The sequence below is a fragment of the Ranitomeya imitator genome, chromosome 3 (genome assembly GCF_032444005.1).
Source record: "Ranitomeya imitator isolate aRanImi1 chromosome 3, aRanImi1.pri, whole genome shotgun sequence".
Taxonomy (NCBI): Eukaryota; Metazoa; Chordata; class Amphibia; order Anura; family Dendrobatidae; genus Ranitomeya; species Ranitomeya imitator.
The window spans coordinates 715,800,468-715,813,922 of NC_091284.1; the positions used below are offsets into that span (position 1 = coordinate 715,800,468).

At 42.8% G+C, this 13,455-nt stretch overlaps 1 protein-coding gene across 7 annotated transcripts in view; it reads right to left on the reverse strand.

Moving 5' to 3' along the window:
* The window catches only part of PDE1B (phosphodiesterase 1B), a 548,753-nt gene that overhangs the window by 17,882 nt on the left and 517,416 nt on the right, over window positions 1–13,455 (reverse strand). For all 7 annotated transcript variants that reach the window (XM_069758705.1, XM_069758701.1, XM_069758702.1 and 4 more), the window contains 2 exons: window positions 11,534–11,635; window positions 4,856–4,976 (listed from right to left, as the gene is read on the reverse strand). In XM_069758705.1, coding sequence (XP_069614806.1) covers window positions 4,856–4,976; window positions 11,534–11,635 — 223 coding nt within the window. The remainder of the gene's footprint in view (window positions 1–4,855; window positions 4,977–11,533; window positions 11,636–13,455) is intronic.

A 13,455-nucleotide genomic window follows, 5' to 3' on the forward strand; every position in this document is an offset into this window, starting at 1 on the left:
ACTACCTTTTGAAGCTCATCAAGAGAATGCCAAGAGTATGCAAGGCAGTCATCAAAGCAAATGGTGGCTACTTTGAAGAACCTAGAATATAAGACATATTTTCAGCTGTTTCACACTTTTTTGTTTGTATATATTTCTGCAGCGCCCCAGAGACCTGGTTGTTGCAGTAATGTCGCTCTGCCGCTAAGGAGGGTGATGTTATGTCTGATTGCACTAAAGGAGTTCACCTGACCAGGTACACAAGCACACATTACACTTCACACTCTGGCCACTAGGGGGAGCAAAAGGCACTATGTATTAGGCCACTCCTCACACTGGTAAAACTAGGGGTCGGATAGGAAGTTAGAACAGAACGTAGCCTGGGAGAGTCCAGGGAGGACCTGTCAGGGGTGGGTTCCTGACAGGGGCCTAGCAGAACGAATAGAAAGCAACGGAACCGCGCCTGCACTACCTTGCGGCAGTATCCTAAGAAAGGACATGAAGAGAAGGATATTGTGGAAAGTGAGAAACGAGATCAAGCACAAAGGAGAGCCAGTAGGAGTCGTGCCCCGAGAACGGCAACTTCCTACTGAGGCGCGTAGCCAGTGACCGGAACACCGAGGAAGTAACTGACTCTATGCCTTACTTCAAATGCCGCAGGACAGTTAATTATAGGTTGGCTGTCTACCATACATCACCTAAGCAGACATAGGGGGCAAGCGTGGAGAGGGGCGTCTCTAGGGTCTCAGAATAGCTCCGAGTCTTCCCGTCAAACGGGTGCGTCCTATCCATATAAACTTGGGGGACGGAGAGAGAGAGAAAGAGAAAGAACGAGAACAGAAGTTGTGAGGACTATCCCGAATGCTCAGCAGGGAAGAACTACAACACACAGGCGCTAGTGGTAGGCACTGATTTCCACCTGCAAAGGGAACTCTGGATGTGCCTTCGGACCGGCCGGTCTCAGCCCTGGATTGCGGATCCCGAAGTCTTCAGTAAAAAGTAAATTGACTGCAACCCTGTGTCCTCGTTATTGACTGCACCTCACACCATCGCCACCTACATCACTGGGAAGCCCTGGGGATAAACTTCACCTGTGGGAAGGTATACCATCTAGCTGTCATCACATCACCCCAGTGGACCCCAAGCAGCGTCGGTCGACCTGACCGAATACCACAGGTGGCGTCACGAAACTTTAGCCGACTTTCATCACCCCTTTTATTGGACGCCCCTTAGCAGGGTCACGGACCAGGTCCAGCCACCGTGACAACCCTAGAACTGAGACAGGGAGGACCGGTACTGAGTAACCCGCGGCCCTGCGTCTGGGGGCGCTCCAACTTGGCGTCACAAACAGGATCGTACTTAAGCCTGAAGAATTGGGTCATGTGTGCCTTGGAACTGTGTTGGAATTGTGCTTGAACTGTGATTTATTGCAAAGACTGTGCATTACTGATTGCTGCAAAGATTCCCGCCAAAACTGCCGCCATTGTAGCGCCACGAGGAGCGCAGGAGAAGAAAGGCGTGGAAGTTGTGGGCGTGAAAGAACTGAGAAGCGCAAAAAACTATGGCCGCCCAGTCTAAATATTTCTGTACCTTGAGGACGTGTCCGTCAGAGGCCGAGATCCGCCTTCTGATCTTCAATGGTGGGCGGGGACAAAAGAAAGGAAACCGCCCACGAAGAAGAGAGCGGGAACAGGATAAAGAGGACAGCAGTCACGTGGAGTACGCCATGATAAGTCACCCGGAGCCGGAGTGTGGGGTCGAAGCCGGAGACTCCCCCAGCTACCCGGAGGAGCATCGTGGCAAAGCCTCCGCTGCTGATTCTAAGTCCCTGCAGCTTGGAATGGAAGAGCTGATCGACCAACTCCTACAGCTGCAGGTGGAGACCAAGTCCTCGCACCCGGTGGCGCCTGCGGAGGATCCATCATCGCTGATATTGCCCCTCGTGCCGCGACTGGAGCCGGTACCGAGTAACCCGCGGCCCTGCGTCTGGGGGAGTTCCAACTCCACATGTGTTAATTCATAGTTTTTATGCCTTCAGTGTGAATGTACAATTTTCATAGTCATGAAAATACAGAAAAATCTTTAAATGAGAAGGTGTGTCCAAACTTTTGGTCTGTACTGTACATATTTTTCTCATAGAATTGCATTAGATGCTGAAAATCAGAACGTAAAAGACGCATGAAATCAGCCCTTGACTGTGTCAATAAAGTTTTGTCAAGTCAAATTCTAGGAAGCTTCAAAAACAAAGCAGCTTTATTTAAATAATGACATACCAAACAGAGACAAAAACAGCAGCGTCAAAAACTCAATACAAACGCAAGTTAAAAAACCACACTCCAAAATGTAATGAAAAAACACAAGTAACCTAATTTATCCTAATAGGTGCAGAAATGTTACAGAAAATCTGCAACATTAAAAACTCACCAGGTACTCATTGTGGGAATGCAGCCTCATGGTACGTTTACGAACAGGTTGTTTTTTACAAAGATTTAGAAATAGATTCTGCTCTAAAATCCACATCAAAAACTGAGTCAAACTCTCTTTGAATAAGTCTCCAGCTGAATTAAATTGTAAAAGCTCTTTTAGTGCCCGCAATACTGTTTATATCACGCTGCTTTGAACGCTTAGAAAGTTTATTCAAAGACTATTTGAAGCATTTTTATGTAGATTTTCAGTAAAATCCTCTTCTAAATTAAAAAAAAAAGATAAGTATATACGGTATATAAATAAGAGGTCGTTCATGCACATCGTTCACCAATAGATAGTGGGTTTTTTGCTTACTGCTTAATGATTCACAACTCCCATAAACTACAGTGGAGCTAGCACAGACATGGCCACCTGCCTAACTCACATACTCCTTTCTGGAGTGCCAAGAGGGTTGAGACCCCATTCTCCTGATGTACAGTGGGGCAAAAAAGTATTTAGTCAGTCAGCAATAGTGCAAGTTCCACCACTTAAAAAGATGAGAGGCGTCTGTAATTTACATCATAGGTAGACCTCAACTATGGGAGACAAACTGAGAAAAAAAAATCCAGAAAATCACATTGTCTGTTTTTTTTAAACATTTTATTTGCATATTATGGTGGAAAATAAGTATTTGGTCAGAAACAAAATTTCATCTCAATACTTTGTAATATATCCTTTGTTGGCAATGACAGAGGTCAAACGTTTTCTGTAAGTCTTCACAAGGTTGCCACACACTGTTATTGGTATGTTGGCCCATTCCTCCATGCAGATCTCCTCTAGAGCAGTGATGTTTTTGGCTTTTTGCTTGGCAACACGGACTTTCAACTCCCTCCAAAGGTTTTCTATAGGGTTGAGATCTGGAGACTGGCTAGGCCACTCCAGGACCTTGAAATGCTTCTTACGAAGCCACTCCTTCGTTGCCCTGGCGGTGTGCTTTGGATCATTGTCATGTTGAAAGACCCAGCCACGTTTCATCTTCAATGCCCTTGCTGATGGAAGGAGGTTTGCACTCAAAATCTCACGATACATGGCCCCATTCATTCTTTCATGTACCCGGATCAGTCGTCCTGGCCCCTTTGCAGAGAAACAGCCCCAAAGCATGATGTTTCCACCACCATGCTTTACAGTAGGTATGGTGTTTGATGGATGCAACTCAGTATTGTTTTTCCTCCAAAAACGACAAGTTGTGTTTCTACCAAACAGTTGCAGTTTGGTTTCATCAGACCATAGGACATTCTCCCAAAACTCCTCTGGATCATCCAAATGCTCTCTAGCAAACTTCAGACGGGCCCGGACATGTACTGGCTTAAGCAGTGGGACACGTCTGGCACTGCAGGATCTGAGTCCACGGTGGCGTAGTGTGTTACTTATGGTAGGCCTTGTTACATTGGTCCCAGCTCTCTGCAGTTCATTCACTAGGTCACCCCGCGTGGTTCTGGGATTTTTGCTCACCGTTCTTGTGATCATTCAGACCCCACGGGGTGGGATTTTGCGTGGAGCCCCAGATCGAGGGAGATTATCAGTGGTCTTGTATGTCTTCCATTTTCTAATTATTGCTCCCACTGTTGATTTCTTCACTCCAAGCTGGTTGGCTATTGCAGATTCAGTCTTCCCAGCCTGGTGCAGGGCTACAATTTTGTTTCTGGTGTCCTTTGACAGCTCTTTGGTCTTCACCATAGTGGAGTTTGGAGTCAGACTGTTTGAGGGTGTGCACAGGTGTCTTTTTATACTGATAACAAGTTTAAACAGGTGCCATTACTACAGGTAATGAGTGGAGGAAAGAGGAGACTCTTAAAGAAGAAGTTACAGGTCTGTGAGAGCCAGAAATCTTGATTGTTTGTTTCTGACCAAATACTTATTTTCCACCATAATATGCAAAAAAAATGATAAAAAAACAGACAATGTGATTTTCTGGATTTTTTTTTCTCAGTTTGTCTCCCATAGTTGAGGTCTACCTATGATGTAAATTACAGACGCCTCTCATCTTTTTAAGTGGTGGAACTTGCACTATTTCTGACTGACTAAATACTTTTTTGCCCCACTGTATGAACCATCCAGGTATGTACGCACAGGCCACCATTAGTACTTGCCAGTCCCTGCTTCTTAGTGTCTTGCCACTAATCTTTTGTATGTGTCTGCCCACATATAGATAACCTGTCAGTCAAGCATTTTTCTGCTCATATGGTTGAGGGCCACACAAAATGGCATCACAGGATGCAGATTGTGCACCACTGCCCTTTTTAATCCTGTTTTGTTTTAGTTTACAAGTAAAAAAGAGAAAAATATGAAATGTGAAAATTGGGCAGTAAAGGAAATTTGGCACAGCAGAATCCCCCCAAAATTGAGAAAACTTAATTTACAGGAAGCATAAGTGAATATACTTTTACTACTATGCTGCGGTTACTTTTACCTGTCTGAAGAACTCCTCCATTAGGGCTTTGGTCCACCGTGCATGCACTTTCCACTGCTTGGTGGGGTGGCTTATATCAGCTGCATGAAGTAGTAGGGAGAGAGCCTTTGCTTTGTCAACACTGCAAATAAATAATAAGAAGCATCACAACATATAAAATCAAGGAGTGCACTCAGCCTACCAACACTTGTATTTTTTGTGTGGCGATATGCCATTTTATTGATGAACTTTTGGTATAATTATAACGTTCTATCATTTTAATTGCATTTTTGGGAACAAGGATGTAACAAAAACGGCAATCCTAGTTTTCCGTATTTGGATACGGTAATTAAATATACATTTTAATTTTACGGACACAGAATACCCAATATGTATATTTTGTTCTTTCTTTTTGATTTTGGAAAAGGGGGGTGATCAAAACTTTTACATTTTATTATTTCTTTAAAATTAGTTTTTACCTTACTTTTTAGTTCCCCTAGGGAAGTTGAAACTGTGTACTATAGACTACAATACTGTAGTAACAATACAGTGTATAGTACAACTTTGCATTATACTGTGTGGGGGCTGCACTATACAGTGTATGTTTGTGGGGGGGCTAAATTATACTGTGTGAGAGGCTAAATTATGCTGTGTGGGGGCAGAATTATACTGTGTGTGGGGGGGCATTATACACTGAGGGGGCTGCATTATACTGTATGTGTGTGGGGCTGCATTATACTCTGAGGGGGCTGCATTCTGATCTATGAGGGACTTATACTCTATAATGAGGGGGCTACATCATACTGTGTGTGTGTGTGGGGCTGCATTATACTATATGAAGGGGGCTGCATTATACTCTATGAGGGGGCTGCAGTATACTCTATGAGGGGAGCTGCAGTATACTCTATGAGGGGGGGCTGGAGTATACTCTATGAGGGGACTACAGTATACTCAATAAGGGGGCTGCAGTATACTCTGAGGGGGTCTACATTATACTCTGAGGGGGCTGCATTATACTCTATCAAGGACTATGAGGAGTGGATTATACTACATGTACCATATAGGACCTGCATTATACTGTATCAAGGACTATCTGTCCCCATCATTCTTCCTCAGCTGGTGTAAAGAGGTCGGGAAACAAGCATCGAACCACTTCAATATTGTTGATCACGCTCGTTTAGTGACCTGAACTCAGCACCTGTAAATACAACCGAAATGTTTCTGTGTGATGGTGCAATATGTGAGCATTTGGGGCCCCACTTTAAACTTTTGCCCAGGGCCCCACTTTGTCTTAAACCAGCCCTGGGCAGCATTAAGAGTCTTGCATAAGCATCTATGCCAAAGCAATCTCAATGCAAAGCATGATAACTTTGTGGAGGGGTGAAGGATGCCAGTATGCCTGTGACCCAACTATATAAATGTTACTGTCAGTGAGTGATAGCAGCATCTTAATGGTTAAAACACTATCTGACGGAGCTAGCTGTTCTTATAGGCAGATGCTGACTGAATAACAGCTGGTACTTGAAAATATGAAGTGGGTTCAGCTACATAGAAGCGCACCCCGACAGTAATATACTATGGATTGAGGTAAAGCTACAACAGTTCCACTCTCTTGTCTGGAGTTACAGTCATGGCCAAAAGTATTGACACCCCTGCAATTCTGTCAGATAATACTCATTTTCTTCCTGAAAATGATTGCAAACACAAAATATTTGGTATTATTATCTTCATTTAATTTGTCTTAAATGAAAAAAACACAAAAGAGAATGAAGCAAAAAGCAAAACATTGATCATTTCACACAAAACTCCAAAAATGGGCCAGACAAAAGTATTGGCACCCTCAGCCTAATACTTGGTTGCACAACCTATAGCCAAAATAACTGCGACCAACCGCTTCCGGTAACCATCAATGCGTTTCTTACAATGCTCTGCTGGAATTTGAGACCATTCTTCTTTGGCAAACTGCTCCAGGTCCCTGATATTTGAAGGGTGCCTTCTCCGAACTGCCATTTTTAGATATCTCCACAGGTGTTCTATGGGATTCAGGTCTGGACTCATTGCTGGCCACCTTAGAAGTCTCCAGTGCTTTCTCTCAAACCATTTTCTAGTGCTTTATGAAGTGTGTTTTGGGTCATTGTCCTGCTGGAAGACCCATGACCTCTGAGGGAGACCCAGATTTCTCACACTGGGCCCTACATTATGCTACAAAATTTGTTGGTAGTCTTCAGACTTCATAATGCCATGCACATAGTCAAGCAGTCCAGTGCCAGAGGCAGCAAAGCGACCCCAAAACATCAGGGAACCTCCGCCATGTTTGACTGTAGGGACCGTGTTCTTTTCTTTGAATGCCTCTTTTTTTCTCCTGTAAACTCTATGTTGATGCCTTTGCCCAAAAAGCTCTACTTTTGTCTTATCTGACCAGAGAACATTCTTCCAAAATGTTTTAGTCTTTTTCAGGTAAGTTTTGGCAAAATCCAGCCTGGCTTTTTTATGTCTCGGGGTAAGAAGTGGGGTCTTCCTGGGTCTCTTACCATACAGTCCCTTTTTATTCAGATGCCGACGGATGGTACGGGTTGACACTGTTGTACCCTCGGACTGCAGGGCAGCTTGAACTTGTTTGGATGTTAGTCAAGGTTCTTTATCCAACATCCGCACTTGCATTGAAATCTCTTGTCAATTTTTCTTTTCCGCCCACATATAGGGAGGTTAGCCACAGTGCCATGGGCTTTAAACTTCTTGATGACACTGCGCACGGTAGACACAGGAACATTCAGATCTTTATAGATGGACTTGTAGCCTTGAGATTGCTCATGCTTCCTCACAATTTGGTTTCTCCTGTCCTCAGACAGTTCTTTGGTCTTCTTTCTTTTCTCCATGCTCAATGTGGTACACACAAGGACACAGGACAGAGGTTGAGTCAACTTTAATCCATGTCAACTGGCTGCAAGTGTGATTTAGTTATTGCCAACACCTGTTAGCTGCCACAGGTAAGTTACAGGTGCTGTTAATTACACAAATTAGAGAAGCATCACATGATTTTTCGAACAGTGCCAATACTTTTGACCACCCCCTTTTTTATGTTTGGTGTGGAATTATATCCAATTTGGCTTTAGGACAATTCTTTTTGTGTTTTTTCATTTAAGACAAATTAAATGAAGATAATAATACCAAATAATTTCCGTTTGCAATCATTTTCAGGAAGAAAATGAGTATAATCTGACAGAATTGCAGGGGTGTCAATACTTTGGGCAATGACTGTATATGGATTTTTACAAGACCGAATGTTTTATTTTTATATCAAACCTGAAAAAAACATGGAATATTAATTTTCACTGTGAAGTTAAATAAATATTTTAACACCTTCTGAACTTTGAACATAATTAATGAACAGAGATGAAATTCAGAACAGACATTTCAGTGTGTTTCAATGTGACTATGAAAATTTAAACTTAACCCAAAAAATCTTATATAAAACAAAGTGTAATTAGAGGCTACCAAGCTATTAATTCATCTTTGAAGCTCATGAAAACGACTGTATTTTCGGTCCGAGTGTGATGCGAAAAAACATTGTATCGCACTTGGACCAATGTTATTACTGTATATGGGATAATGCACATATCCGATTTAAGCTGTCTGAGTAAAATCGCAGCAAGCACAACTTGCATCTGTAAATTGGATCGTACTCGGCTCTGTAAGTTAAAGAGTCCATAAAACAAATAGGACCCCACTCGGATGACACTGGAATTTTCTGGACTAACAATGGAGAAGATGGAGACTTTTTTTTCCATCTTCTCCACATTCAAGAAAATCAGATCACCCTATGATCACACTCTGAAAAAACTCTGATCAGAGTGTGATTAGCATAATCACATAGATTTCCTCGGATGAAAGAAAATACTGTTGTGTGACCCTAGCCTTAGAAAAAGCCATGGAAATCAGATAAGTGAGGGTCCAACTCAACTAGTTTGATTGTTTGTCACAGCCCTGTACCATTTTAATTTAATAGAAGAGTTGGCAGCCCCAGTCAGGTGATTTTACTAAATAGAAGGTAGTGTCAAAAGTGCCCAGAGGTCCAACTTTCTATTAAAGTCAGGCTCGAATATCCGGCTTGTGGGATTCTGGCAAAGTAAAATACCCCAACCTTTCACAGCCAAACTCGATGTTAAAGATCTCACTCTTTCCATTAACCCAGCACTGCAGTGTACTTTCCTAAATTGTTACAAAATGGTAACACCTCTACTGATGCTACCGTTCTGATTTAGTAGCATCACCCTTCTGGGGCTACTCACACTTTACATAAAAAGGGTAGCCTCAGATTGGTGATAGGTGCTCATTAGGCTATGAGTTTCTGATGTTGCAGGTTTTCTGCACCCATTAGATAAATTAGGTTATTTGCATTTTTTCATGGCGTTTTCTTGAGCGCTCTATTTTACATGTGTCTTTATTGTGTTTTTGTCTCTTTTTGTATGTCATGTTTTAACCAAATCTGCTTGGTTAGTGATACTTCCTGGTATTTGATTACAAAACTTTATTAATATAGTGATATGCAGATTACATGCGGCTTTGATACATTTCTGCCATGGAAACAAAGATGCATGTGCATTTGTTACCTTCAGATTTTTTGCATCTAATACAATTCTATGGGAAGAAATCTGTACATAAAACTCAGCGTAATCGTAAGAGAAATTGACATGTTGCAGATTTGAAACACGCACCACAGGTTAGTTTACGCTGAGTAAACATTGGGCATGAGATTTCTATACATCCCAACCACTTTTCTGGAACAACTGTTAGGCTATGTTCCCACGATGAGCTTTTGGTGCGGTTTTGACGCTGCACATATTTGCTGTGTCTTAGGCCTCTTTCACACGTCCAGATGATTCCGGTACCGGAGAAATCGGTACCGAAATTATCCGTGTCCGTGTGTCCGTGTGCTTACGTAGTACATCAGTGTGGCACAGGTGCGGCAGCCGTGTGCCGCCTGTGTGCCGACTGAGGACCACACGGACCGTGCAGGAGACAGCGCTACAGTTAAGCGCTGTCCTCTGCGTGCGGTGCTGAAGCCGGTATTCATCCCTTCTTCCCAGCAGCGTTTGCTGGAGAGAAGGAATGAAAAATCTTGCGCATATTCCTCACTGTAATGAGCAGGACCACGTGACCGCTCACACAGCACAGGCTGCAGCCGCTGAGAGGAGACATCGCTGGAGCCGGGTGTCAGTGAGTATTTCCTGGCAAGCGGGGGGGCGCACAGGGGATGGGATGCGGGAGGGGACGCACAAACTTTATTTTTAAGGGAAAAGAAAAAAAAAAGATTTTTCATTCCTTCTCTCCAGTGAACGCTGCTGGGAAGAAGGGATGAATACCGGCTTCAGCACCACACGCGGGGGGGACAGCGCTTACTGTAGCGCTGTCTCTCCTGCAGGCCGTACGTGCACACGGAGGAGCGTGCACACTGTTCTCCGTGTGCCCGTGTGCGGGACGCTTTGCGGACCGTGCTGCCAAGGAAAAACGGACATGTCTCCGTATTTTCAACACGGACACACGGTCCGTGAAAACACGGAGACATGTGCATAGACCCATTCATTTGAATGGGTCTACGTGTGTCAGTGTCTCCGGTACGTGAGAAAACTGTCACTACACGTACCGGAGACACTGACGTGTGAAAGAGGCCTTACAGTTCTAGCTAAATGGTTGGGATTTATAGCAATCTGATACCCACTGTTTACTCAGTGTACACTGACCTGCAGTGCGTGTTTCAATTCCACAACATGCCAATTTCTCTTGTGGGTACACTGAGTTTTCTGTGTGGATTTTCCCCATAAACTTGCATTAGATGCGGAAAATCTGCAGGTAAAAAACACACGCTTTTTTAATGAGTGGAAATGCATCAAAATTACTTTTATTCCGCGCCTAGGTATAGCAATAAAGTTTTGTCAAAGCCAAATACCAGGAAGCATCAAAATCAAAGTAGCTTTATTTGCAGCTTGACATACCAACAAGAGATAAAAACGCACTGTCAAAAACGCAACACAAATGATGTTAAAAAAAGCCATAAAAAATGCAATGAAAAACCATAAGTAACTTCATTTAAATTCCGTAATAGGTGAAAAAATGGTGCAGAAATTTTGCAGCGTGAAAAACTCACCAAAAGCTCAGTGTAACGAAGTGGGAACGTAGACCAAGATCCTGTTTTTTTTTAAACTGCGAAAATACGCACATTGTCAAAACTCACCAAAAAAATCATTGTGTGCGCACAGCCTTAAAAATAGTTATGGAAAATCGTAAAATAGCAAAGTTACAAATTTTGTAGCAGACACAGAGCACAATATTTTTGACACTTTCTGCAGTAATAAAACATATGGAAAACGACTTGATACATCCCCCCAATAGATATAAAAAATTTTTAGCAAATTTTCCCTATTAAAATAAAAGCCTATATTTGCTGAAATCATAATACTCCCTAAGGGCTCCTTCTCATTTTCGTGAAATACGTCCGAGTATGGTAACACCCAGCTCTGGCGCCGGCACTTGGGAGCAGAGCGTGCAGCTCCATGTATTGCTGTGCGACGCACGCTCCGCTCTGGAGTGCTGGCGGCAGAGCCGGGTTTTAACCTGCGAGACTCGGACGTATTTCACGCAAGTGAGAAGGAGCCTTTAAGCTGATCATCCACCGGAAGCTTTAACTGTTTGTAGACTCACTTTTCCATCGTCTGCAGGCCAGTTTTCATGGTTTTCACTTGTTGGAAGTGACAAGACATATCTGTGGCCAGGACCATCTCGATGACTAGAGCCCTTAGTTCTCTGCAGGAATAAACTGGAAAACTTAGTATGGTTTTTAGTAAGTAGATTGTAATTCTTATTTCAAAGTATACTGTATACATTCCTATATACTATACTATATACATGCATTCCTAAATTGTACATCCGGGAAATTGATAAATAATTTGATGCAGAAAAGAAATACAGAGAATTGTCCTGTAGATAACGAGAAAGGGTAATACATAGGTGTCAATCAATTCATACATTTCCAGCAAGAACAACACCGGAATAGCACAATATAGATTTTTAAGAATTGGTGATGAATGAACGTTTTTAGATAAGGCAATATCTGAGCATGCTCGGGTGCTAACCGAGGGAATTCGCCATGCTCAAAAAATGCGTTCAAGTCCCTGCGGCTGCATGTGCTAGACAGCTGCAACTCATGCAGGAATTGCCTCACAACCAAGCAACAAATTTTTCGATTATGTGGAATACACTCGGTTAGCATGCTCGGATAAGACCTTATCCAAAAACGTTCGCTCATTACTATTAAGAATAAATGTTTGAGATTTCTAAGGCTACGTTCACACTAGCGTTATGCTAGTTTGCGTCGGGTTTGCGTCGGGTGACGAAGCGTCGACGCATGCGTCATGCGCCCCTATATTTAACATGGGGGACGCATGCGTTTTTGTTTGTTGCGTTATGCGATGCATGTGTCTTTTTTGCCGCAAGCGTCGGACCAAGAAAACGCAACAAGTTGCATTTTTCTTGCGTCCAAATTTCGGCAAAAAACGACGCATGCGTCGCAAAATGCAGCGTTTTTGCGTGCGTTTTTATTTGCGTTGTGCGTTGCGTCACCGACGCAGCGCCGCACAACACAAATGTGAACGTAAAGACACAAAAGACAATAGTAAAACCAAAAACACTCAGTTTGAAAAAATGTTGCAGTAATCCGCAAGTGCTAGTAAAAGATGTAAAAAACAGGGTATTTGGTTGATACGTTTCTTGCAAAAAATGTATACTAAGCTGCTCTACCAATCTTCACGGTATACCCTTATCAGAGCAGTCCTAACTAATGTATGCAATCCCTATCTGATGTATTTAAAAACCTGATCATCTGTATATAACCTGTGTGAACAGGGTTCAGAGAGGAAAAATCCATGTGTGCATACAGGGTAGAACAGCTTTTGTGCAGATAGCCCAAGAGGAGTGGTGGAACTCCCCAGTCTTGTAGACACAAGAGAACAATTATGGAAACAGGAACACATGGGCTACTTGCACAGTGAACAAGTCTGTATGATCATGTTCACACACCACCAAGAAACCTGAAGACACAAAAGAGAATAGTAAAACCAAAAACACTCAGTTTGAAAAAATGTTGCAGTAATCCGCAAGTGCTAGTAAAAGATGTAAAAAACAGGGTATTTGGTTGATACGTTTCCTGCAAAAAATGTAAACTAAGCTGCTCTACCAATCTTCACGGTATACCCTTATCAGAGCAGTCCTAACTAATGTATGCAATCCCTATCTGATGTATTTAAAAACCTGATCATCTGTATATAACCTGTGTGAACAGGGTTCAGAGAGGAAAAATCCATGTGTGCATACAGGGTAGAACAGCTTTTGTGCAGATAGCCCAAGAGGAGTGGTGGAACTCCCCAGTCTTGTAGACACAAGAGAACAATTATGGAAACAGGAACACATGGGCTACTTGCACAGTGAACAAGTCTGTATGATCATGTTCATACACACATGTGTGTGAACATGATCATACAGACTTGTTCACTGTGCAAGTAGCCCATGTGTTCCTGTTTCCACAAATGTGAACGTAGCCTTATTGGGACATTTTATGCATTTAGTAA